Genomic DNA, 25,497 nt, shown 5'->3' on the forward strand with positions numbered 1-25,497 from the left:
CTGGGAGCTCAGTGATGTGGGGGGGATGATGTAAGTCTATGGGAGATGGTCAATAGCTCCATCTATGAAGCACTTAGTTGGTCAGGGGCTATGCTATACACCTTATTACGTCCATTACTCTTTTTAAGTCCTCACAACAACCTATGTATCGTTATGCTCTCCATTTTATAGCTGGCAAACGGAGGCTCAGAGAGCTTAAGTAATTTCCTTAAGGTCACACAGCACATAAGAGGCCAAGCCTTAAACTGACTTTAAAACCAGCACTCTTAATGTTGATGGCTCCATCCGCCCCTGAGGAAGTACCTCAGAGAAGGGAGACGGGGAGATGAACATCTTAGGCCTTCCAGGTGGCCCTGCTGTGTTAGGGGTCTGAGTCTATGAAAATAGGCCTCCGAATTGGATTCGCTTTTGAAGGGACTTCCACAGGGTTTGGGAGGTGTTGAGAGCTCCCACCTGAAAGTACCTTGGGAGGTCCCAAGGAAGGGGAGAGAGAAGGAAATGGCAAAGGTGCTGTGGCTGGCAAGGACGAGGCATCCTGCTTAGACAATGTCCAGGACAGCTGGCTGGCATTTTCTTTCTGGCTGGTCCCTGACAGGCACGAGCAAAGAAACAAAAGGCAGAACAGGTGGGAGAGGGTGCAGCCTGGCGAGCCTTCTCTGTTCTGTGCCTGCTGTCCCGTTCCAGGGTGGGGTGAGTGGAGAGTTACACTCTTTCACTAAACTTGCCAAATTAAGCCTCAAGGGTTCCTGGACTTTTAACTCATTCTTTCTCAGATGTTAGCCTCCATGGCTATCGGTTAAATGAGCCTTTTATTTTTTTCTAATTTTTATTTTTTAAAGAATTTTATTTATTTATTTATTTGACAGAGAGAGAGACAGTCAGCGAGAGAGGGAACACAAGCAGGGGGAGTGGGAGAGGGAGAAGCAGGCTCCCCACAGAGGAGCCTGATATGGGGCTCGATCCCAGAATGCCGGGATCACGCCCTCAGCCGAAGGCAGACGCTTAATTACTGAGCCACCCAGACGCCCCTAAATGAGCCTTTTAAAAAGATACTTTTGTGTTAATAAATCTGATAATCTGGTACATACTTTAAAACCAACTGTTCCCTATTCCAGTCCCTCTCACTTCCAATTCCTTTCAACTCTTTCTGGTATTTCTGATGATTTCTAGATCTATTATCTAAGTGCCAGACTTGTACTGCTCATGTTAATTTTTCTTTCAGTTTTAGATTTTTACCTATTGATCACCATCTAGGAATATGAAGGTTTCGCTTTCCACATTTCCACGTTTTTCTGCGCTGCTTTTGTTGATACCAATTCTGCATTTACAACACTGGAACCGTGAAACAATGAGTCAGGCTGACTCAAGAGGTGTACTGCGATTACAATTCTTTTGCTAGACGTTCTGTTTTCTCCTGGGGTGATCCTTGGTTTTTTATTTGTTTAATTTTCGGTGCATCTGTCACAATTCAGTCTCCTTAATCTTTTCTTGAAATGAAAAACAATCTAAAGATTTGATTTCCCATCAAGATAAGAATACTTTCAAAAAAGACTCACAGAATTCTACAGAGAATAAGTGGCTTGAAAAATGGGTGGTGGGGGGGGACCTGTTTAAAAGAGACTTAAGAGACACTAATCGAATGTCGTGTGGGGGCCTTTTGGGGATCGTCATTCAAACAATCCAACCAGACAGAGACATTTTAAGGTAACCAGAAATTGTTTTTTTTTAAAGATTTTATTTATTTATTTAACAGAGACAGCCAGCCAGCGAGAGAGGGAACACAAGCAGGGGAGTGGGAGAGGAAGAAGCAAGCTCCTAATGGAGGAGCCTGATGTGTGGCTCGATCCCAGAGCACCCATCCCAGAGCACCCATCCCAGAGCACCGGGATCACGCCCTGAGGATCCCAGAGCACCGACCCCAGAGCACCCATCCCAGAGCACCGGGATCACGCCCTGAGCCGAAGGCAGACGCTTAACAACTGCGCCACCCAGGCGCCCCGAGGTAACCAGAGATTTGAACATGATTGGGCCTTAGAACATACTAAAGAATGTCTAATTAGGTAAGATGGTGGCATTGTGGGTTATGTTTTAAAAATTCCTTATCTGTCAAACATACTTACTAAAATATTTTTGAATATTCTTTTATAGAGAGGCATAGGTTCGAGTGGGGGAGGGGCAGAGGGAGAGGCAGAGGGGCAGACTCCCTGCTAAGCACAAAGCTGGGTGTGGGGCTCAGTCTCACAACCCTGAGATCATGATCTGAGCCAAAATCAAGAGTTGGACGCTTAACAGACTGAGCCACCCAGGCGCCCCAACTTACTAAAATATTTCTGTGTGAATAATAGTGTATCTGGGATTTACTTTTAAAACATTCCAAAAAAAAAAAAAAAAGTGGGTTTGGGAGAGACACAGAAAGATTGGCAAAATACTGATAATTATTAAAGCAGTGTGGTGGGTATATCATTATATTATTCTTTCTACTCTTGGATATATTTGGAATTTTCCATAATAAAAAATTAAAAATGAAAAAGAAATTCACAAAGAAATGGGAGAAAGGAAAAGGTAGCACAGGGCTGGATGTGCATTTTGTGAGCTGATTACAAAAATGAAATATTTTTACTTATTGGGTACTAGCCTGTCTTGGAGAAGCATGAATACAGAACCCAGCTTCTGAACCGTGCTCGTCTTCCCAGGCCCTTTCCAGGGAGGCAGAGCTGAGAGTCCTGGAAGGAAAGTGGGTGGGTGGGGCCAGGGTGAGAGCAGGAGCAGCAGGAGGGGTAGCAGGGCTGGGGGTGAAAGCACGTAGGAGGCTCAGGAACATGCTGGTTGACCTCTGCCCTCTGCAGCCAGACTCCCTCTGCAGTCACGATAGCCTACAAGAGCCTCTCATAGCCGTGATCATGAGAGACCTTGATGTCTGCTGCCAAGGGCTTACGATCCCTGCCCGCCTTAACAGCTTTAATGGGATATAATTCACATACCCAAAATTTACCTATTTAAAGTGTACTCTTTTAGTGGTTTTTAGTATATTTACAAAGTTGTGCAACTATCACCACTTCCAATTTTAGAACATTTTCATCCGGCAAAAAGAAACCTCTATCAATTAGCAGTCACTCCCCATTCCCTCCCCCCAGGCCCTGGCAACCACTAATCTATGTTCTATCTCTGTGGGTTTGCCTATTCTGGACATTTCATAGAACACAGGATCATAAATGTGTTTTTTTGTGTGACTGGCTTCCTTCGTTTCATGTATTTCAAGGGTCATCCCTGTTGTAGGCTGTATTTGTACGTCATTCTTCTTTATTGCTGTATAACATTCCGCTGTGTGTTCGTACCCTATTATATTTATCGACTGATCGAACTATTTATTTTGGACATTTGGGTCATTTCCACTTTGTGGCTATTAAGAATAATGCTCCTATGAACTTCATGTGAGTTTTCTTTTTTTTTTTTTTTAAGATTTTATTTATTTATTTGACAGAAAGAAAGCAAACACAAGCAGGGGGAGCGGCAGGCAGAGGGAGAGGAAGAAGCAGGCTCCCCACCAAGCAGGGAGCCCGATGCGGGGCTCGATCCCAGGACTCTGGGATCATGACCTGAGTTGAAGGCAGACGCTTAACTGACTGAGCCACCCAGGGCCCCCAGTATGAGTTTTCATGTGGATGTGTGTTCTCATTTCTCTTGGACGTAGATCTATTTAGGAGTGGAATTCCTGAGTCATAAGGAAACCTTATGTTTAAGCTTTTGAGGAACTGCCAGACTGTTATCCCAAAGGGCTACACCATTATGATTCCTTTTGACAGCTGGGGAGACTGAGGCCCAGAGAAAGCAAGCGTCTAAGCAAAGCTACACACAGCCCTGAGTTAGTGCAAGAAAGCAGGAGCCAAGCATGTAAATGGCCGCGGTCCCACCCCACTCTCACCCTGCTGCACCCCATTTTACCCTCTCCATTCCTTGCCGACCAGCAGCAAATCCCTTCACACCAGTCCCTCCCAAAGGCTCCCTGCTGCCACGCCAGGATCAAGTTCACTTCTGAGGGATGACTTACAAGCTGCCATCTGGACCTGATGCTGCCTCATCTCATGTTTTTTTTAAGCAATTGTATTGAAATCTAGTTCATATACCAGACCATTCACCCATTTAAAATGTCTAACCCAATGCTCGTCACATCTTTTTATTCTCTACCCTTCAGGGCCACGTGGGCCTTGTTCTGGTTTTGTGAAAATGCCATCACCTTTGCTTTTGGGCCCTTGCACACAGTCTCCTCTGCCTGGGATAGTCGTTCCTTATATGTTTCCTTGGTTCTGTATATATTTCCTTGTGATCCTTCATATCCTGAGATGGTACTTCCACTGCGAAGCCTTTCCTGACCACCCAGCCTGGTCGGATGACCTGCAGGACATTCCCACAGGCTCCCCGGGTCGCCCTGTCATGGCACGTGACACAGCAGTCTGAGCTCTTAAGGCCTGGGAATGCAGTTATCTGGCAGATGGTCAGTAAAGGAGTGAATAGAAAGATCTGAAAATATCTAATGCGACACCAAGCATATTGTAGAAATCCAGTACATGTTTGCAGACTTTATTGCGTACTAGGACAGGGGCAATACCTCCTTTTGGTAACGTTCCAGACAGTTTGGGTGATTAAAGTGTAAAAATTATTGTTTTTTCTTGCCTGGTACCCCTGCCACTTTCTTCTGGCAGCAAAACCCCAGTTTTCCTCTAAGGATCTGCCTCCATCCCACCTTCGGTCCTTACAGTTTAGGTGGGGCTAAACACGTCATAGTATTTGCACGTGACCCAAATCAGGTCTATTACCTGACTTACTGGAAAGTTTCAGAAAGGAGTGTTTTCTTTTCACTGAGCCAGGGTCTTCATAGACTGCCTGAGAGTAGGAGAGTGGAGGGGCACCTGGGTGGCTCAGTCGGTCAGGTAGCCGACTCTTGATTTCGGCTCAGGTCATGATTTCGGGGTCCTGGGATGAAGTCCTGCATCAGGCTCTGCACTGAGCAGGGAGTCTGCAGTCTCCCTCTCCCTTTGCCCCTCCCCCTGCTCACTCACGAGCTCTCTCTAAAATGGATAAATCTTTTAAAAAAGGAAAAGAGTTGAGAAACAGCAACTGAGTCCTGATGACATCACTAGAGGAACTGGATCCAGCTAAACTTGAAGCCAACTGACCATTTTGGTTATTCAGCCATTTACATTCCTTTTAAAAATATTGCTTAAGCCAAGTTGAGTTCAGTTTCTGTCATTTGCAACTGCAATATTTCTTATAGTTCGTAATCCTCCATGTGGTTCAATTATACACCTGCCCACCATATTTGGTCCTTTCAACCAAATAAAAGAACCACACAGACTTTGCCCCTAAGTGCAGGTTTACCTATTCTCAAATCTAAATCATCATTATTTTTCAGAGATGTGTTGTACATCTGTCAATATTTAGACTTCCATGCATGGTACCTTCCCCACCACGATCAGTAAATGGACATTTCAGATTGTCTTAAGTGATTTTGAGTGTAAGCCCAGGTTGATGGAAAAGGTAAGATGCTCATTCAGTAGCCTGGCCCAAGTTGAACTCCAGGAAACACACACGATAAGCACTGCATGCTGAACTTGTGCGCTGATTCTGGGAAAAGCCTGATAAAACAGACTTGGGTTTTCCCTTTTTTTTTTTTTTTTTTAAAGATTTCATTTATTTATTCGACAGAGAGAGAGACAGCCAGCGAGAGAGGGAACACAAGCAGGGGGAGTGGGAGAGGAAGAAGCAGGCTCCCAGCGGAGGAGCCTGATGTGGGGCTCGATCCCATAACGCCGGGATCACGCCCTGAGCCGAAGGCAGACGCTTAACTGCTGTGCCACCCAGGCGCCCCTGGATTTTCCCTTTGATTGGCTGCTGCCAAAGACATGTGCATTTACCATCAACATGATGGCTGAGAAAGACCTCACGTTTTATCCACCTAACTTTGCTGCAGGGAAAAGGACAAACTTTGTGTGGGTGAAGAGGCAAAATGAAATGCTCTGAGATGCCTCCTGGGAACGCGGGTGATATCACTCAGTCATCAATTACTGCTTGCATTCCAGTCCAACCTATACTTTTTGGTATATACCATACCACTCCCCACTTAGGGTCCAGCAAATTGTGGACATTTAAATCTGTGGGTCTTTGCCAGTTCTGTCTGCCTGGAATGCCCTTCTACACTGTAGAACTCTTTCGAGACCCAGGTCAAAGGTTAGCACCCCTGTGAACCCTTGCTCCTTTAATATTTTAAGCAGCTATTTTAAATATCTTTAAAGGTCAGGCTTTCTTAGTGTGGTCTATAGGTCCCTGTGACTAGGCTTTGGAGATCCATCAACAGCCCCGTGTTACCTGGGAACTCTGTGTGTCTATGCCCACGGGCATCACTCTGGAGGGGAGGGTCAGAGCTTCCACTGGATTCCCAAAGAGGTTCTGTGACCCAAAAAAGGTTTCAGAACCACCCGTTTCTTATGTGTCTCTCTAATGCGTTCCTTGAGGGCAAGGGTCACATTTTTCTTTTAAGATTTTATTTATGAGAGAGAGATAGAGTGTGTGCACTCATGAGACGGGGAAGGGGGAGAGGGAGAGGGAAAAGCAGACTTCCTGATGAGCAGGGAGTCTGATGTGGGGCTTCATCCCAGGACCCTGGGACCATGACCTGAGCCAAAGGCAGACGCGTAACTGACTGAGCCACCCAGGTGCCCTACATCTTTTTCATCTTTGACTCTTCAGCACTGATCCACAAGACACTCATAACTGGCCGAAAGCTGTTAGTGACCCAGAGGCAATGTTTTATAAGCAGAGAAAACAGGATGTTTTAATCGGTAGAGTCAAGAGTTGTTTGTTCTTGATTACAGCGTTCAACATGCAAATTACATTCACCTCTTGGTACAGAAATGGCACCCTGCCACTTCCCTGGGACAGTTAATCCAGACAGAATGATTCCCGGGCCAACCTTAACTATGTGTCTGCCAGCAATCGCCCTTTCTCCCTTCTTACAGCGACATGCAAACTCTCTTATCCAGAATAATTGGGAAATGAGGTCTTTCATTCAACTGAGTAGCCATATTCGCTATAGCACTGTTGATCTGTCAATGGATTTGATACATTCTGAACTCCAGCTCAAGACCTCAGATTATGTATCCTATCTTTGATGATCCCAAAGGCACTTGAGAATCCGGCAGTGTCTCAGTGTTGAGATAGAAGGCTGGCTAAGTCTGTCCTAGCCCTGGGTTTTCACTCTGAAAAGAGCTTATTTGCATCAGGTTTTGACCCATTTGCTCTTTATGTCACTCTGTGGGCTCAAAACGAACAACACAGGGAGCTTTCACTTTGCTCATCCACAGCTCCTAAATTATCAGTAATGAAAATGTATTATTCGTGTAAAGAAAGTTGTACAAATACTAACAAAAAATTAAAAGTAAAACACAGGGTGTTTGGATCCCAAGAAAACAGGTGTTCACTGTGGTTAGAAGTCAGGCTGACTGCACTTAATAATTAGGTAATAATTGACAATGGTTTTTCCAAAGACTGAATTTTTGCTAAGTTTTATGTATTATTATTATTAGCTTGAGTATTCCCCCTTTCTTTGACTTTCATTATCAGAGTCACCAGAAGGAAAATGTGAAACATTTTAAAAATAGCTGTTCTGGTAAGTCATCTAGCACAGACTCCTCAAATCTCCTCTAGCTTCAGACATACAGGGGAACCTGGCTCAGATAAGAACAATTCTTGCTGAACACCTGCCAGCTCATGCATCCTTCTTTTTATTCTGAGGGGCTTCCAGCTCAAACCAAAGTTACAAAGGAAACCGCCACTCTGAGTTCCTGACACAGCAAATCCCTGCGTCGGTCTTCAAAAAATAGAGGTCTGTAATTCCTTCTTGAACATGCCTTCGAAGTGGAGGTCTTTGGCCATGAGCTCCTCTTCGACATCATCTAGTGCCCACTGGTGGTCCGTCAGCTCCAAAGCTTCCCATTCTGTCTGCAAAGGAAGAGGACACCAGGGAAGGGAGAGGAGGGCTGTTACTCAGAGCGGCGCTGATGTGGGAGCATCGATTCTGGCCAGCAGCTGGATTAAGCTATTTACACGTATAAACTTATCTAATCATACGAGGTAGGTGCCGCCACCTGCCCTGTGCACCCCCATGCTCAAGTTGTAGGCAAAGAGAATAAGGCTAAAAAGGGTAAAATAATTTGTCTGAGGTGACTAAAGCTAGTAACTAATTACATTTTAAACAGTCTATTAACACTGACTACTTTTGCCTTTAGTTAGCAGGTTTAAAAAAATGCTTTAGGAAATATAATATGCAATACAAATGTTAGCTCATGGCTGTTTTTTTTATTTTTATTTAAATTCTAGTTAGTTAACATCCAGTGCAATATTGGTTTCGGGAGTAGAATTCAGTGATTCATCACTTACATACAACACCCAGTACGCATCACAACACGTGCCCTCCTTAAAGCCCATCCCCCATCTAGCCCATCCCCCACTCACCTCCCTCCATCAACTCTCAGTTTGTTCTCTATCATTAAGAGTCTCTCATGCTTTGTTTCCCTCTCTCTTTTCCCTCCCATATGTTCATCTCTCTTGTTTCTTAAACTTCACATGAGTGAAATCATATGGTATTTGTCTTTCTCTGACTGGCTGACTTTGCTTAGCATAATACATTCTAGCTCCATCCACGTCGTTGCAAATGGCAAGATTTCATTTTTTGATGGCTGAGTAATATTCCATTGTGTGTGAACACACACACATCTTCTTTATCCATTCATCTTTTTTTTTTTTAAAGATTTTATTTACTTGAGACAGAGAGAGAGAGAACAGGAGCAGGGGGAGAGGGGCAGAGGAAGAGGAAGGGTGAGAATCAGACTCCCCACTGAGCAAGGAGCCCGATGCTGGGCTCGATCCCAGGACCCTGGGATCATGACCTGAGCCAAAGGCAGACACTCAACCAACTGAGCCACTCAGGCGCCCCTCCATTATTTTTTTAAAAATACAATTCATATGCCATAAACTTCACCCTTGGAATATGTACAATTTAGTGGGTTTTAGTATGTTCACAAAGAAATGCAACCATCACCATGACCTAATTCCAGAACACTTTCATCACCACAAGAAGAAACTCTATTTCCAATAGCAGATGCTCCCCATTAAACCCCTCCCCCAACCTCTGGCAACTACTACTTTACTTTCTGTATCTTTGGAGTCATCTGTTCTGGATATAATATGTGGCTTTTTCTTCCTGGTTTCTTTCACTTAGGATGTTTTTGAGGTTCCTCCCTGTTGCAGCATGTATCGGTACATCATTCCTTTCTGCTGAATAGTCCACTGAACACTTTCATTTTCCATATACTGTACGTACGTTCCAAAATGTTCCGTTTTGTTCATCTGTTCATAAAATGATGGACATTGGGATTGTTTCTAGTCTTGGACTGTTATGAATAGTGCTCTGAACATTCTTTTCTTTTTTTTTTTTTAATTTTATTTATTTATTTAACACAGAGAGCGCGCGAACGTGTGCACAAGCAGGGGGAGTGGCAGGCAGAGGGTGAGGGAGAAGCAGGCTCCCAGCAGAGCAGGGAGCCTCATATGGGGCTCGATCCCAGGACCCTGGGATCATGCCCTGAGCCGAAGGCAGACGCTTAACTGACTGAGCCGCCCAGGCGCCCTCGAACATTCTTGTGTCAGTTTTTGTACGGACATAGGTTTTCAATCCCTTCACTATTTACCTAAGTGCGGAATTGCTGTTCATACGGTAAAATGTTTAACTTTTTGAGGACAGGCTAAAAACTGCTTTCCAAAGTGGCTGCACCATTAGCAGCAAGTAGGATGATTCCAATTTCTCCACATCCTTGTCAACACCTGTTAGTGTCCACCTTTTTCATTATAGTCACTGAGTGAGTCACTATGGTTTTGATTTGCATTTCTCCAATGGCCAACTGTTGAGCATGCTTTCATGAGCTTACCGGGTATTTGTCTATCTTCTGTGGAGAAATGTTTATCCAAAACTTTTTCCCATTTTTAACTGGGATGTCTTACTATGGCTGAGTTCTGGGAGTTCTTTATTCTGAATACTAGACCCTTATTAGAGATATGATTTGCAAACATGTTCTCTAATACTGTCTTTTCGTTTTCTTGATGGTGTCCTTTGAAGTACGAGTTTTCATTTTTACAAAGTTCCATTTATCCATTTTTCCTTTGTCACTTGTACTTTTAATGTCATGTCTAAGAAGTCACTGCCTAATCCAGTGTCAAACATTTTACACCTATGTTTTCTTCTAAGGGTTTTATAGTTTTAGCTCTTACACCATTTAAAGTTTTTTCTTTTATTGTGGTAAAATATATATAACATAAAATTTGCTACTTTTAACTTTTGTAAGTATACAATTCAATGGCATTAATTACATTCAAATGTTGTGCAACCATCAAGATTATGTATTTCCAAAATTTTTCATCCCCGGAAACAGAAACTCGGTACCCAGTCAGCAGTAAGACTATTCTTTCCCCCACTGAACTTGGCACCTCTGTCAAAAGTCAATTGATCTTAAATGTATGGGTTTCTTTCTGACCTTCTTGATTCCACTCCATTGATCTATAGCTCTATCCTTATGCCAGTACCACACAGTCTTGATTACTGTAGCTCTGAAGTAGGTTTTAAAATCGGGAAGTGTGAGTCTTCCAACTTTATTCATATTAAACTCTAATTGGGCTATTCTGGTTCTCTTGCATTTCCATATGACCGTCAGAATCAGCCTGTCAATTTATGTAAGAAAGGTACGTGGAATTTTGAGAGGGACTGTATTGAATCTGTTGATCAATTTTGGGAGTACTGCCATCTTGACAATGCATGAACACGGATGTCTTTCCATTCATTCAGGTCTTACCTTAATTTCTTTCAGCAATGCTTTGTCATTTCAGTGTACAAGTCTTGTCTTTCTCTTGTTAAATTTATTCCTAAGTATTTTATTCTTTTTGATACTATTTAAATGGAAGTTTTTTCTTAATTTCATTTTCAGATTCTTGATTACCAGTGTGTAGAAATGGAACTGATTTTTGCATCTTTACCCTGCATCTTCTAACACCTTGCTGGACTTGTTTGTTAGCTCTGACAGTTTTCCTTGTGGGTTGCTTATAATATTCTATATACAAGACCATGTCATCTGCAAACAGAGATCATTTCCTTCTTCCTTTCTAACGTAAATGCCTCTTATTTCTTTTTGCCTAACGGCCCTGGCTAATCATCCAGCACAATGTTCAACAGAAGTGGCAAGAATGGACATTCTTGTCTTATACCTAATCTTAGGGGAAAAGCTGTTAGTGTTTCACCACTGAGTATGATGTTAGCTGTGGGTTTTTCATTGATGCCTTTCATCAAGACGAGCAAATTCCCTTCTATTTCTAGTTTTCATCATGAAAAATTAGTGAGATTTTGCTATACAAAAACTATACTGGACTTTACATATTGCAGAATCACTTCATGAAAAGGTAAGTATTGATGTTTTTTTTAAATGAAATTTATATCTGATATCCACAGGGTCCATAATAGTTCAAAACAGTCTAGGGGCACCTGGGTGGCGCAGTCGTTAAGCGTCTGCCTTCGGCTCAGGGCGTGATCCCGGCATTCTGGGATCAAGCCCCACATCAGGCTCCTCTGCTGGGAGCCTGCTTCTTCCTCTCCCACTCCCCCTGCTTGTGTTCCCTCTCTCGCTGGCTGTCTCTATCTCTTCAAATAAATAAAAATAAAATCTTAAAAACAAACAAACAAAAAAAAAACCAGTCTAAATGTTTACCTGGTATCTCTGAATGGACTCTTTTTACAGCTTCATTTACAGTGTGGATTAAATTTGAGTGAGCATTTAAAAACGAATAAAACTACCAAGAATCTCCAATTTATTTAACAGCTGACTCTGGCTCAGGAATAAGAAATATGTAAACAGGGGCGCCTGGGTGGCGCAGTCATTAAGCGTCTGCCTTCGGCTCAGGGCGTGATCCCGGAGTCCTGGGATTGAGCCCCACATCAGGCTCCTCTGCTGGGAGCCTGCTTCTTCCTCTCGCACTCCCCCTGCCTGTGTTCCCTCTCTCTCTGGCTGTCTCTCTCTGTCAAATAAATAAATAAAATCTTAAAAAAAAAAAAAAAAGACATATGTAAACAAAAATTCATTTTTGCTAAATTTAAATGATGGAACCATATACTACACTCACTTCAGGGAAACCCGTCTTTAAAGTAACTGTCTGCTAATGCCTTTCGGAGCGTTAGTGAAGCTAGGACGAGGTGGGAGCGTACCTTGAAAGCTTTGTTGGTGTCTGCGGGCATGGCCATGGCTGCTCCAGTCATCTGCTCCTGCATCATCCGTGACTGGTCAGCGGCTGCAGTGTAAGACACACCTACATGAGTGCCAGGGCTCAGCAGGCACCCAGCGCCCTCCGGGAAGAACGTTCCTCACACAACACTGACCGATGCTCAGGAATGGAGGAGAGAACCGCACGACAGATTCACTGACTGGCCCTCCCACATACTGGCTGTGTGACCTAGGGAAAGTCACTCTACCTCTCCTGAAAAATGGGCATGAGGATAACAGAAGGTAACTGGAGGAAGTGCTAAACTTTCTTTCAGATGTCAACGATAACTACAGCCACCATTATGAGCAACTGCTTTATGCCGGTACTTTACTAAGTGCTTTACACACTCTACCTCCTTTACTCCTCACAACAAACTCTGAAGTTAATTATTAAGGTCTCTATTTTACGAATGAGCACAGGATTAGAGTGGTTAAGTCACTTGCCCGCGGTCCCAGCCATTAAATAAGAGAGCCGGGATTGGTCCTGGCCAGAACTCTAGTCAAAGAACTAACTGGTCAAACCAGGCCTTGTTTCAGCTTCAGTTTGCAGGCTCACGTTACTGGTACTGGATTCCTCACATGAGGCTTTCAGACTTCGGGGAACTAAATATTGTCCCCGCAATTTCCAGGGAGAATTCAGATCATCAGTTGACTCTGGAATTTTTTTTTCTTTAAAGATGTTAAGTAATCTCTATAGCCAGCGTGGGGCTTGAACTTACAACCCTGAGATCAAGAGTTGCACGCTCCACCGATGGAGCCAGTCAGGCACCCCGACCCTCGAATTGTTAAGACTCTTGCAGAATACCTCAGAAACTTAAGAAGTTTAAGGAGTGAAGCACTGTTTTAACTATGCTAACAAATAAAACAGCCTACATGAGTTTTCTGGCCCTGGCATGGATGATTGTCTATCAAAGTGTTTGCTTATTAAACCCAACATGAGGGGCGCCTGGGTAGCGCAGTCGTTAAGCGTCTGCCTTCGGCTCAGGGCGTGATCCCGGCGTTCCGGGATCGAGTCCCACATCGGGCTCCTCCGCTGGGAGCCTGCTTCTTCCTCTCCCTCTCCCCTGCTGTGTTCCCTCTCTCGCGGGCTGTCTCTCTGTCACATAAATAAATTAAAAAAAATATAAAAAATAAAAAAAAATAAATAAAAATAAACCCAACATGCTTCTTACCATTATCTTGGCCCAGAATCAGAGAGTAAATGCTCCGAAGCCCAAAGACGTTGAGGAAGTACCAGGATGCAGAACTCACCCTAGGAAAGCAGAAGTAAAACAACATAGGTAGTTATTTTAGAATTAACATAGTTCACACTTTCTATCACCCAAAGAGTATGTAAAGAAATCACCTGGGGTAGGCTGAAAGTTGTCATAATCCACCCATGGCATTTTGAGTGGAGCTTCAATGAGAAAAACCAAAAACCTATTCCAGTGAAGTATGCAAATTGGAAATCCTGTTCTTTAAGGGACATCGGTTTTAGATTTTGGTTTGTATTTTTATAAAGGAAAGAAAGTTCTTACCAGGATGCATCTAGTGTGAGTAGTTCAATTCCCTGTTGCAACATAGGCTTAAATCGGAGAGTCAGTGGAAATGGGACCTTGGCTGCAGAAAAGAGAGAGAAAGTTCAATCTCTCCTCGCTGTTTTTAGAACAGTTTAAGCATGAATGCATGTAATCCTTCCCCGAGGAGGTGGAAACTCTGACCATACGCAGTTTGAAAATGATTTCTACCAGGAAATTTGTCTCAATTTCTGAAAAAAATAACAGTCAAATGTCACTCTGTTATAGTTCCTTGAACACCAGCTTCTCTATTGCTTAAGAATCAGGGACTCTAACTGAATTATGACCTAAAATTAGAAAAGAAACTTGCACGAATCTGTTAAACCCAAAGTGGAATATATACACATAGAGAACTACATTACTGAGAAATGAAATTGATTCAAAACAAATTATAAACAAACAACTCACTCCAATACTTAGAAAATGAAGTCAAAATAGAAACCTGTTTCCCTTCATCCTACTTAACTAGAATTAGTTTTGGATACAAATGAGCAAGCCATTCACTTAAGCTCCTATTTGTAAGAAAGCATCCACATCTTAACGACTGAGTGGCTCAGTCGGTAAGCGTCTGCCTTCGGCTCAGGGCGTGATCCCGGGGTTCTGGGATCGAGCCCCATGTCAGGCTCTTCCGCTGGGAGCCTGCTTCTTTCTCTCCCACTCCCCCTGCTTGTGTTCCCTGTCTCGCTGGCTGTCTCTCTCTGTTAAATAAATAAATAAAACCTTTAAAAAAAAAAAAAAAAAGAAAGAAAGCATCCACATGATGAACTAATGATGAATTTGGGATAAGAGCCATAAAAATCATGGTATAAATTTTATTTCAAAGAATGTGATTAGTTTCCAGGGTGTCTGAGTAGCTCAGTCGATTAAGTGTCAGCCTTCAGTTTAGGTCATGATCTCAAGGTCCTGGGCTTGAGCCCCACGTTGGGCTCCCTGTTCAGTGGGGAGTCTGCTTCTCTCTCTCCCTCTCCCCTTCCTCCTGCTCATACTTGCTCTCTCATGCTCTCTCTCTCTCAAATAAATAAAATCTTAAAAAAAAAAAAAAAAAGAATGTGATTAGTTTCCAGTAAAGAATATGGGACCCATTGTATTAGTGTCTCAGCAGCACTTGGATTTCTCTGAATAGGGACATGGGAAAGGATCATAGATAAGTGAACCTGAAGTCTTCCGGGTCTGTAACTTACTTGTGACAAAGCCTGAGAAGGTCATGTTGATCCATCCACCAATAAGAATCATAGGTAGCACATTTGTTACATTGCCTTTCATCATGTCTGTGAGCATAGTGGGATCTATGACAAAAACAAGAGACCACAACATTTTACCACTGTTGGCAGGGACTTCCCCCTGACTTTCTGTAAATTTTTAATTTATATGATAATTAAGGTAATACAAATTCACTGTAAAAAATTCAAATAATGTGGAAACATAGGATGTGGACAGTTTTTCTGAGCCCACTCTCTGAATACGTTTAACTGTTTGCTGTATATCCTTCCGTATTTATACATACGTGTATAAATATGGATGTATATGTATACACACAACAGTTTCCATATATACACAATAAAGGGATATTATGCTTACTAATCTGCTTAATTTTGAAAAAGTAACTATATTATAAATGGTATTTTCACATTGGTATAATATCTCTCTCTCTCACTATTTTCAGTGTGTGCATAAGTCTCTACTGTGTGGTCATACTTATTACTTTTGGATGGACCTATAGATTGTTTCTTTTCTTTCTTTTTTTTTTTTTTTATAAACACTGTTGCCAAGAACCACCTAGTACATAAATCTGCATGTTGATGTGTTTCTGTAAGAGAAACTCTTAGAAGAATTTCTGGGTCAAGGGGTTTGAACATTTAAAATTGACAAATACTGTCAGATTGTCCTTCAATAATAATGAGAGGCCCTAACTTCCCATGACTTTGACAGTAGCAGCTTTGTGAAGCTTTCCCAGTTTAACTGTCTAAAAGGGACATCTTAGGGGTACCCCGGGGGGTTCAGTTGTTTAAGTATCTGATGACAGATTTTGGCTCAGGTCCTGATCTCACGGTCCTGTGTTCAAGCCCTACATTGGGCTCTGTGCTCTGCGGGGAGTCTGCTTGAGAGTCTGTCTCTGGCTCCCTCTGCTTCTGTCTCCACCCGCCACTGCATGTGTGCACACCTCTCTCAAATAAATACATAAATCTTAAAAGAAATAATAAAAAGGATATCTTGTTCTAATTTGCATTCCGTCGATTTTAGTGAAGTCAAGTATCTTTTCATACACAAATTGGTCTTTTGTTTCTTGTGGGTTTTCTAAAAGACTTATTAAAATCAATTGCAGTAACTTCTGTCTGGGTTTCTTACCTAGAGAAATGGGTATTAAAATGAGAGGACAGCCAACACAGAAAAATAAATTATTTTGTTTTACTTTAAAAGTGCTGCATTTTTTCACATGACTAGGGTCAGTGGAAGTAAGAAATCTGTTAGAGCAAAAACTGTAGGGTGGGCCAAACAATTATGTCTGACAAAGAAATGGCAGGGCTCAGGAAGTGGTTAAGAGCTCCTCCTCTTTCAGACAGAAGCTGGGTGGCCATCTGTCAGCCACGGCATCCAGGCACTGGGTGGGAGCTGGGGCTGGGATGCTTTTCCAACTGTGCTCTGCGGAGCCCTGGGTCCTGAGGAACAGCAAAGGGAAGAGACACAGGGACAATGGCTCTAGCTTTCTCACCCTCCAGCCAACGGTTCTTTTTTAAAAATCTACTTTATACACTGGGGTTCCCAGATGATTTATTTGAAAAAGAGAGCTCCACTTGTGTAGATCCCTGTACTAGATGATCTCTAAGGCCCCTTAGATAACTATCTCATACAATTTAACATTTAAATAAATCCACATCCTCCCTGCCCTCCCCCCAGCTCATGTTAAGAATCTTCCTTAAAGATGACAGAAGGGAGTAAACATACCAGTCATGGGAGAAGGAGGCACTACCTTCCTTTTAGTTTTTTTGAAAAATCCATCCTCTGGGTTGTTGAAGTAATATTTTCGTGTCAAGAAAGACTAGTAGAAAAGAGAGCTTTTTAAGTCTTAAAACTGTGACATAGCAAATTGTCATATTATTCCCCAGAGGTTTAGTCAGAAGGCCCTTGGAATAGGCTGTTACACTCAGAGCTGGCCGCCTACTTGGCAGCCAACCTGACACTTTAGCTGAGTCACATTTAAAAACGATTTCCTAAGAAGGGCGAGGTCACAATGACAGCAGACACTACTAGGCCACAGCTTAATTACGGATTTGCCAGACTTCAGCTTTCCCCAAAGAGTCCCCTTATTAAACATTCAGATATCTACTGCCCTCAAAGTGAATCGTGGAGCTTTTAATAAAAGATAAATGAGTACCTGTTTGGGAATGTATTTTCCATTTTCCCTGAGGACTCTGCTCCGAATTAGGACTTGACTGAAAAATACAACCAAGACAATGAGATTTTTAAAAGCGAAACACTAGAAGAAAATGAGAGAATAAGAGTAGAAGACCTAATTAAACACAAGAGAGAGCCTATTTGGCAACAGTCCTGTGGGGACACTTTTCAAAATACAAATGTCCTTAAAACCAATATAACATATTTAACCCAACAATCAGGTTTTCAAAAAAGCCTTTTTCAGAAGTCACTGTGCTTATGAACAAAAGATTTCTGAGGAAGGTACGTTTGCAACATCACACTCAGCTTTTTCTTACTTTATAAGAAGCTAAGAAGGAACTTTCTCTGAGTAAAAAGAGTAACAGTTAGATGCTCCTCAGAAAATCTGGGGGCAGGAGGAGGGAGGAAGGGTGAGGATAAAAGAAAGAACTTTTAAAACCCCACAGAGAAATGAGTACAGGGTTTGACAGGGCTGCTCCCCGCCAGACAACAAATAGAAATTGCAGCAGGATTCAGACTGTTAGTAAACTCTCAATAAACATTTACTGAATTAATAAATTATTTGGTGATATCTGACTATAATTGATCATTAAAGATAACAGGGTGCGATACAAGTGGGTGGTGCTAAGATACAGATGCCAAACAGAACAGAGATCAAAATACTAATGTCTGCTAGGTTTTCAAAAGTTGTTTCAATGGGAGCAGAAAAACCTCCTTAAGTTAATGGAAATCCTTCTTGAAAAGTGAAAAAAAAGATGCAGACAGAAATAAACAACATGAAAACTGCTTGGTTTTCTCTCTACTCCTCAGTATAAACCACGTGCTCTAATCAGAGTCCCCTTGTCACCTTATGCATATTCTAGCCTCTCCATGTGCTGGGAATGCTCTAGTGCCCCTCTCCTTCACGAGTTCTACCCCATCACACCACAACACCTTCTTCAAACCCCGCCTTCCCATGAAACTCTGCCTGGTGCCTTCATGGAATTCTCTCTCGTCTTCCTCCTCTTGACCTCGTTGCACTGTGCAGATGACTGCTCTATACACAGGCCTACCGAGGTGACATGTAATATGTTCTGTCCCTGGGAGCTAGTCTAAAGCTACTCCAAGTGTGGCCTATGTGCCAGTGCTGGTCTGTGACGAGGTTAAATGCAGACATTGAGAGTAAAGGTTTAGAAACGTTTATAAGAATTTGGTATTTCCACAACATCCAAATAAATATGTACTAAAATATTTTACAAAAGCATCAGTTTATAATAGATTGGAAAAAAAAAAAAAAAAAACAAACCAAAAACTGGTCCTTCATCACTGACGGTTTAGGCAGCATTGGGTCTAGAGTAATGGATAAAAATTTAAGCTCTGGAGTTGAACAGATGGGTTCAAATCCTGGCTCTGCCACTTATTAGCTATGTGATCTTGGGTGAGTCATTTAAATTCCCCAATCCTCCTTTCATATTCTGCATAATAACAGATTTACTCTCATTGGAAAAATACTTCTTGAGCTTCTGAATGCCATGTACTATGAGGTGACATGAACAACAGTGATCAAAAAGCAAATATCTCAGGGCACCTGGGTGGCTCAGTCGGTTAAGCGGCCAATTCTTGATTTTGGCTTAGGTCATTATCTCAGGGTCCTGGGACCAGGTCCTGCGTCAGGTTCCATACCTGGGGGGGAGTCTGCTTGAGGATTTTCTCTCTCCTTCTCTCTCTGCTCCTCCCCCTGCTCTCTCTTAAATAAATAAACCTTTTTTTTTTTTTTAAGATTTTATTTATTTGAGATAAAGCAAGAGTGAGAGAGTGGGAGAGAGCACAAGCAGGGGGAGCAGCAGGCAGAGGGAGAAGGACGCTCTCCACTGAGCAGGGAACCCAACACAGGGCTCAATCCTAAGACCCTGGGATCATGACCTGAGCCAGAGGCAAACACTTAACCAACTGAGCCATTCAGGCACCCCTCAAATAAATAAATCTTCAAAAAAAAAAAAAAAAAAGCAAATATCTTATGAAAGTTAATGTCTAGTGGGACAGAGAGACATCGATTAAATAACCATAGGAATAAATGTGAAATTCTGTTATGTCCTAGGAAGGAGAGATGGATGGTACGATGGGAGTGTATAATATGGGGATCTGACCTAGTCTAGGAAGTCAAGGTCTGGGAAAAAGCTCTGATGATGATGCATGACTACAGTGGAACCTTAAGGACAACTAGAGATTACCTTGGCAAAGTGCTGGAGGGAACAGCATGGGCAAAAGCCCTGCAGCAGGCATAAAGACTATGTTTCTGAGGACCTGAGAAAAGGCCACATGCTACAAGAAAGAGAACTACAGGACTTGAGAAATGTGCAAGAGACATACTATATAAGGCCACATGCATCCCACCGTATTTTTTTAAATTGTGGTAAAAAATACATAACATAAAATTTACCACTGTAATCCTATTTAAACACACAGTTCAGTAGTATATATATATATACATGTATATATATATATACACAAACAATGAAATATTAGCCACGAGAAAGGAGATCCTGCCATCTGCAACAACATGGTTGAAACTTGAAGGCATTATGTTAAGTGAAATGAGCCAGAGAAAGACAAACACTGTATGATCTCACTGATATCTGGAATCTTTAAAAAAAAAAAAAGTCAAACTCAGAAACAGAAAGTAAAGTGGTAGTTACGGGGGATGAGGGAGATGGGGAGAAGCTGGCCAAAAGGTAGATATAAGATGAGTAACCTCTGGGGGTTTAACATATAGTATAGTGACTACAGTCAATAAAACTGTGTAATGTACTTGAAATTTACTAAGAGAGTAGACCTTAAGCATTCTTTAACACTGATAAAAAAAAAAGGTAACTATGTGAGGTGATGTATATGTTAATTAACTGGATTGCGGTATCAATTCAGAAAGTATATGTATGTCAAATTGTCACACTGTACATTTCATTTAGCTACAAAATGTATTGAAATGTGACACATGCTACAACATGGATGAACCTTGAAAACATTATGCTAAGTAAAACAAGACAGGCACAGAGGGACAAATAGTGTATGATTCCACTTACATAAGGTACCTAGACTAGTCAAATTCATAGAAACAGAAAGTAGAATGCTGGTTGCAGGAACTGGGTGGAGAAGAGATGGGGAGTTATTACTTAATATGTTCAGAGTTTGTTTGGGATAACGAAAATACTGTGGAAATGGATGACGGGGATGGTTGCACAACAGTGAGAATGTACTTAATGCCACTGAATTGTACACTTACAAATAGTTAAAAAAAAAAAAAAAAAAAAAGAGTGGGGCACCTGGCTGGCTTCATTGGTGGAACGTGTGACTCCTGACCTCAGGGTTGTGAGTTTGAACCCCATGTTGGGTGTGGAGAGTACTTAAAACAACAACAACAACAACAACAACAACAACAACAACAACAAAAAGGAGCAAAAGGGAAATACTGAGGATTTTAAGCTGAGTTCTTCATATATATCTCATTTAAAGTGATTACCACCGCATGTGGCATATCCTAAGCACTAGATTAAAGGTATCTATTATTTTTCTTCTGCATGTTTTGTCACTTGGACTGAAACTCCCTGAAAGTAGGATCTTGGCCTTGTCATACTTTGTATCCTTATAGCGTATGTACAGTGCAGGGCATGTGGTAGATCATCAATAAAAACTTGTTCACTGTAGATAATTCAGGCCTTCTTCAGGTGCTGTAATCAACTGAAATACATCTACATCTCCTATATTTTCACTGCTGAGCAATTTTGTAGAACTGGGGTTGAGAACCATGACCTTGAGGCATTTCAACCCTAAATCAAGGCAAGCTTAAATTATCCTGTATATTCTAAATATTCAGTTTCTCCGAGGTCTGCAAATGCTACAAGAAATTTTTAATTTTGCATTTCCATTTCTATTACTCTTGAAAAATAAGTCCTTACACTGGTTATAAAGACAAAGCTCTTTTGCATTGATAATTTGCAGTTGAAAGACTTTTTTTTTTTTAAGATTTATTTATTTATTTATTAGACAGAGAGAGACAGAACACAAGCAGGGGGAGTGGGAGAGGAAGAAGCAGGCTCCCAGCGGAGGAGCCTGATGTGGGGCTCGATCCCGGAACGCCAGGATCACGCCCTGAGCCGAAGGCAGATGCTTAACGACTGCGCCACCCAGGCACCCCTGAAAGACATTTTCTTAAAAGAAAGCTTTAGTTTTTGTTTTTGTTTTTAATTTGAGTAGGCTCCATGCCCACCCTAAGATCAAGACCGAAGCTGAAATCAAGAGTAAGACAACCAACCTAGCCACCCAGGCGCCCCGAAAGCTTTGGTTTTTAAAGTTGGTCTCAAATTGGAGTTTAATCTCATATTAAAGACCTGACTTTGTTTTTTTCCTTTCCTAGGAGTCAGTATATTCTTTGAACTTAAGCACCATTTTTTCCATTCTATCCCCAACTATGGTCTAATATATTTTATTCATTTATCTTTCAGTTTTGGTTTAATATATTTTAGAAAAATTTTAGTAAGTTTCGAGGCAACAAAAGCTTAATAATTTATGAAACCAAACATTCCATTTTTGTGATCATTCAGGCTAATGGAAACTTATACTATATTTAGAGGAATGTTTTACAACCAGAAAACATGTTTTGCCTTGGTTTTTGGCAGGTTCAGAACCAAGTGCTCAGCATTCTCTCCAAGTTCACAGGATGACTTGGTGGGGTATTGTCACACCATATCAGAACTGCCATGATCCAGACATCTCACATAAAGGAACAATCATGACCAGAGACGTTGAGTTTTCTCTAAGGCAGTGGTTCTCCATGGAGGTGGTACTGCCCTCTAGGGGCCTTCTGGAAATCTGTGGAACTTTTTGGATTGCCAAAATGATGGGGTAGAGAAGAAAGAGAATGTAACGGTCATTGGTTAGGGGTAAGGGATGCTAAGTATTCTTCAATGCTGGAGACAGGTGGGCAATTCAAAGAACCATCTCATGTCTCACACTACTTTTTGAATGTCTCACTGAATTGCTTTTAATCATCTGAGCCTCAAACCTAATTCCATCTTCTTTTCCGTAGGGAAGGAAGAAGTGATTTTTTTTTTAAAGATTGTATTTATTTATTTGACAGAGATAGAGACAGCCAGCGAGAGAGGGAACACAAGCAGGGGGAGTGGGAGAGGAAGAAGCAGGCTCATAGCAGAGGAGCCTGATGTGGGGCTCGATCCCACAACGCCGGGATCACGCCCTGAGCTGAAGGCAGACGCTTAACCGCTGTGCCACCCAGGCGCGCCAAGAAGTGATTTTTATATACATTCAATTTCCAGGTATGCAACCAACCATAGGGAAAAATGCACTTTGTTTTGTTCAAAACTTTATCAAGAGCAGTTCCTCATTTAGTAAAATCACATCCAAAACAGCACTGCCTTCTGTAATATCTAAGTAGCAAATACTGCATCAACTTACAGTTGAACCTGTCCCGATTAAGGTGATTTTATAGTGAGGTGCATGCTTTGACTTTTGCATTACACTTTTGAGGACCACTGTGAACAAGTACTTATGAAATAGAAATTACATTATTTTTCTTTTAGTTCTCCTTATTGTCACAACTAGGGCATTCTGTTGTTTTTATTGAAGTATAGTTGACACACAATGTTACATTAGTTTCAGGCATACAAAACAGTGATTTGATAAGTCTATATGGTATGCTCATATGTGTAGCGACCATATGCCACCATACAATGCTATTACAATATCATTAACTATGCTGTACCTTTCATCCACATGATTCACACGGTAACTGAAAGCCTGTACCTCCCATGCTCCCCTTCACCCATTTACCCATCCCTCTATCTCCTTGCCCTCTGGCAACCATCAGTTTTTTCTCTGTATTTATGGGTCTATTTCTGCTTTTCTTTGTTTGTTTTTTAGATTCCACATATAAGTGAAATCATATGGTGATCGTCTTTGTCTGACTTATTTCATTTAACATATGGTAGCCTCTAGGCCCATCCATGTTGTTGCAAACATGCTGTTGTTGTTTTAAAGTATTTTTATTTATAGAGTGCATGAACTGTGAATTTCATCTTGGGTTAGAAAAAGGAGCTGTGGGGATGCCTGGGTGGCTCAGTCAGTTAAGCGTCTGCCTTCAGCTCAGGTCATGATCCTGGGATGGAATCCCACATCGGGCTCCTTGCTCAGCAGGGAGTCTGCTTCTCCCTCTGCCTGCCGTTTCCCGTTTGTGCTTGCTCTGACAAATAAATAAATAAAATCTTAAAAAAAAGGAAAAAAAAGGAGCTCTGGCTGTGATATCATTCAGAAACATCACTCTGAAATCACATAGTGAACCAAGAGCAGAAAACCGTGCCAGAGCATCTATGACAGTAATAATTGTGGTCAAGAGAATTTAACTTGGGGAGTGAGACTGATCTGAGTTGAAGTACAGGCACAATATTTTACAATTTTGGTTATTTTGGGTAGGCTACTTAACTTTTTCTTTTTGTCAACTGTAAAAATAGGTTCAAGATTATCTAACTTGGTGTGATTGTGAGGATAAAATGAGAACAATTTATTGGTGTCAATAAATAAATGCTAAATATCTGAGCTCTCTTCACATTGCATTATAGCCGTCCTTTCTGTGGTGAACTGACTTTAGGTTCTCTTCCGGAGGTTGGTTCTCATCAGTTCTGGAACTGATGCCACAGAAAAATAATCGAAGTGGCCGCTGTGATGTAGTGGAAAGAACTCCAGACTTGGGAACCAGAAAATTTGGCTTCAAGTCGCGAATGTCATCATGTGTGACCATGAAACCTCTTAAGCCTCAGTTTCTATAAAATGGGACAGCAGCATCTATCTCATAAGAGTTGCTCTGTATTTTAAATAAGTTAATGAATATAAGGGCTTAACTTAGTGCCTGGCATAGAAAAAGTGCTTAATAAATGTTGGTTTATTATTATTATTATTATTATTATTGTTATTATTCTCAGCCTAATTGGGAAGCACAACCGAAAATGATAAAGCAGTGCTTCCCAAACTTCAGTCATTCTCATTCCGTGGTTATGATTTTTGTTTTATTCACTTGCACCTGTACTATTAAAAACAGTATTTTTTATATATCAACTTTTTCTATTTATGTAAGTTTATAAAATAAATCTTTAAGTTGCCAGCCAATGGAAAACCAGTATTAGTCGCCACAAATAGAAACTTAACATAAACACAATAAAAACAAAACATAATTAAATTTTAGTAAGATACTGTTGCCTGTGGAAAGTTCTGAGCCCAAGGCTTGCTCTTTCTTAAAATGAGATTAATAAGTGATAGCGAAGTGTTAAAAGACATAGCAACATTAACCTGCGATGATCTCTGAAAATGATCAAATGATTGACGGGAAATTTTTTTTTAATTTTAATATGGAGGAGGGCAGAAGTCTAGATACCTAAAATCTTCTCAAAGTACCTTTCTCCACAGATAAATACTGTAATGAAGCACGTGAGGAACAAGTTGCCTCTATTCCTGAAGGAGAAATGATAATTACAATGCCTCACATCTCTATGGCGACTTTACATTGGCACAGCACTTGGTTACTTGGTATCTCAGCTGACCACCACATTTGGTAAAACGAGTAGTGTAAACACACCCACCTTATATACAGTTCATGGATAAAAGGGTTGGCGACTGGCCTAACAATTAACAGCAACAATTAACAGCAACAATTTTTTTGAGCACTTAATACGTCCCAAGCCCTGTACTAAAGGCTTTGTAGGCTTCATTCAAAATTTAATCCTCGCAGCTGCTCTATGAGGCATCTGTTATCCTCATTCTACAAATGACTAAAATGAAATACAGAGGTAACACAGGCAAGGTCACCCAGCCAGTGGGGGCGCGATGTCAACCCGGACAAACCGACAAAACCCCTGTACTTTCTTCCCCAAGGTCACGGGGGAGTGAGGCCACCGGAGAGGAAAGGCGCTGACCTGTCGGAGACTTGTTCCTGGGTGAGCTTCTTGTCGCTCTGCAGCAGAATGGACACATAGTGGCGGATCATGCCCACAAAGAAGGTGATGATAACGATGGGGAGGACCACCCAAAGGCGGATGTTGGAGTCGAGCAGCAGCTCCGGCCCCGCCATCTTCACAGAGAGCCGGCTCCCACCCGGTGTAGCCGGGTTTCTCTCCCCCCGGGCCGCGAACGCCCCTCTTGGATTTCGCCTACGG

The 25,497-nt window shown here is 41.7% G+C and overlaps 1 protein-coding gene across 2 annotated transcripts; it reads right to left on the reverse strand.

The window, feature by feature from the left end:
* Window positions 1-6,802: 6,802 nt before the first annotated feature.
* Window positions 6,803-25,412, reverse strand: EMC3 (ER membrane protein complex subunit 3). 2 transcript variants are annotated; one of them, XM_026501350.4, is made up of 8 exons: window positions 25,258-25,412; window positions 17,283-17,340; window positions 16,853-16,946; window positions 15,091-15,195; window positions 13,871-13,952; window positions 13,526-13,605; window positions 12,299-12,381; window positions 6,803-7,995 (listed from the first exon to the last, which is right to left on the reverse strand). In XM_026501350.4, exons 1-8 carry the CDS (start codon window positions 25,410-25,412, stop codon window positions 7,867-7,869), a joined length of 786 nt encoding a protein of 261 aa, XP_026357135.1. In that variant the 3' UTR covers window positions 6,803-7,866. The 2 variants fall into 2 exon arrangements, with proteins under 2 accessions (XP_026357135.1, XP_026357134.1); XM_026501349.4 differs by lacking the exon at window positions 6,803-7,995 and adding an exon at window positions 8,345-9,402.
* Window positions 25,413-25,497: the final 85 nt, after the last annotated feature.

This window comes from Ursus arctos, unplaced genomic scaffold, assembly GCF_023065955.2.
Source record: "Ursus arctos isolate Adak ecotype North America unplaced genomic scaffold, UrsArc2.0 scaffold_14, whole genome shotgun sequence".
Taxonomy (NCBI): domain Eukaryota; kingdom Metazoa; phylum Chordata; class Mammalia; order Carnivora; family Ursidae; genus Ursus; species Ursus arctos.

Excerpts from the sequence above, each read along its gene's own strand:
- EMC3 (XM_026501349.4), bottom strand. The coding sequence starts at position 25,412 with ATGGCGGGGCCGGAGCTGCTGCTCGACTCCAACATCCGCCTTTGGGTG. Across the intron at positions 17,341-25,257 it reads CAGGAACAAGTCTCCGACAG|TCAAGTCCTAATTCGGAGCA; the intron begins GTCAGCGCCTTT and ends TGTATTTTTCAG. Across the intron at positions 12,382-13,525 it reads GATTCTGGGCCAAGATAATG|CCGCTGACCAGTCACGGATG; the intron begins GTAAGAAGCATG and ends CTTACACTGCAG.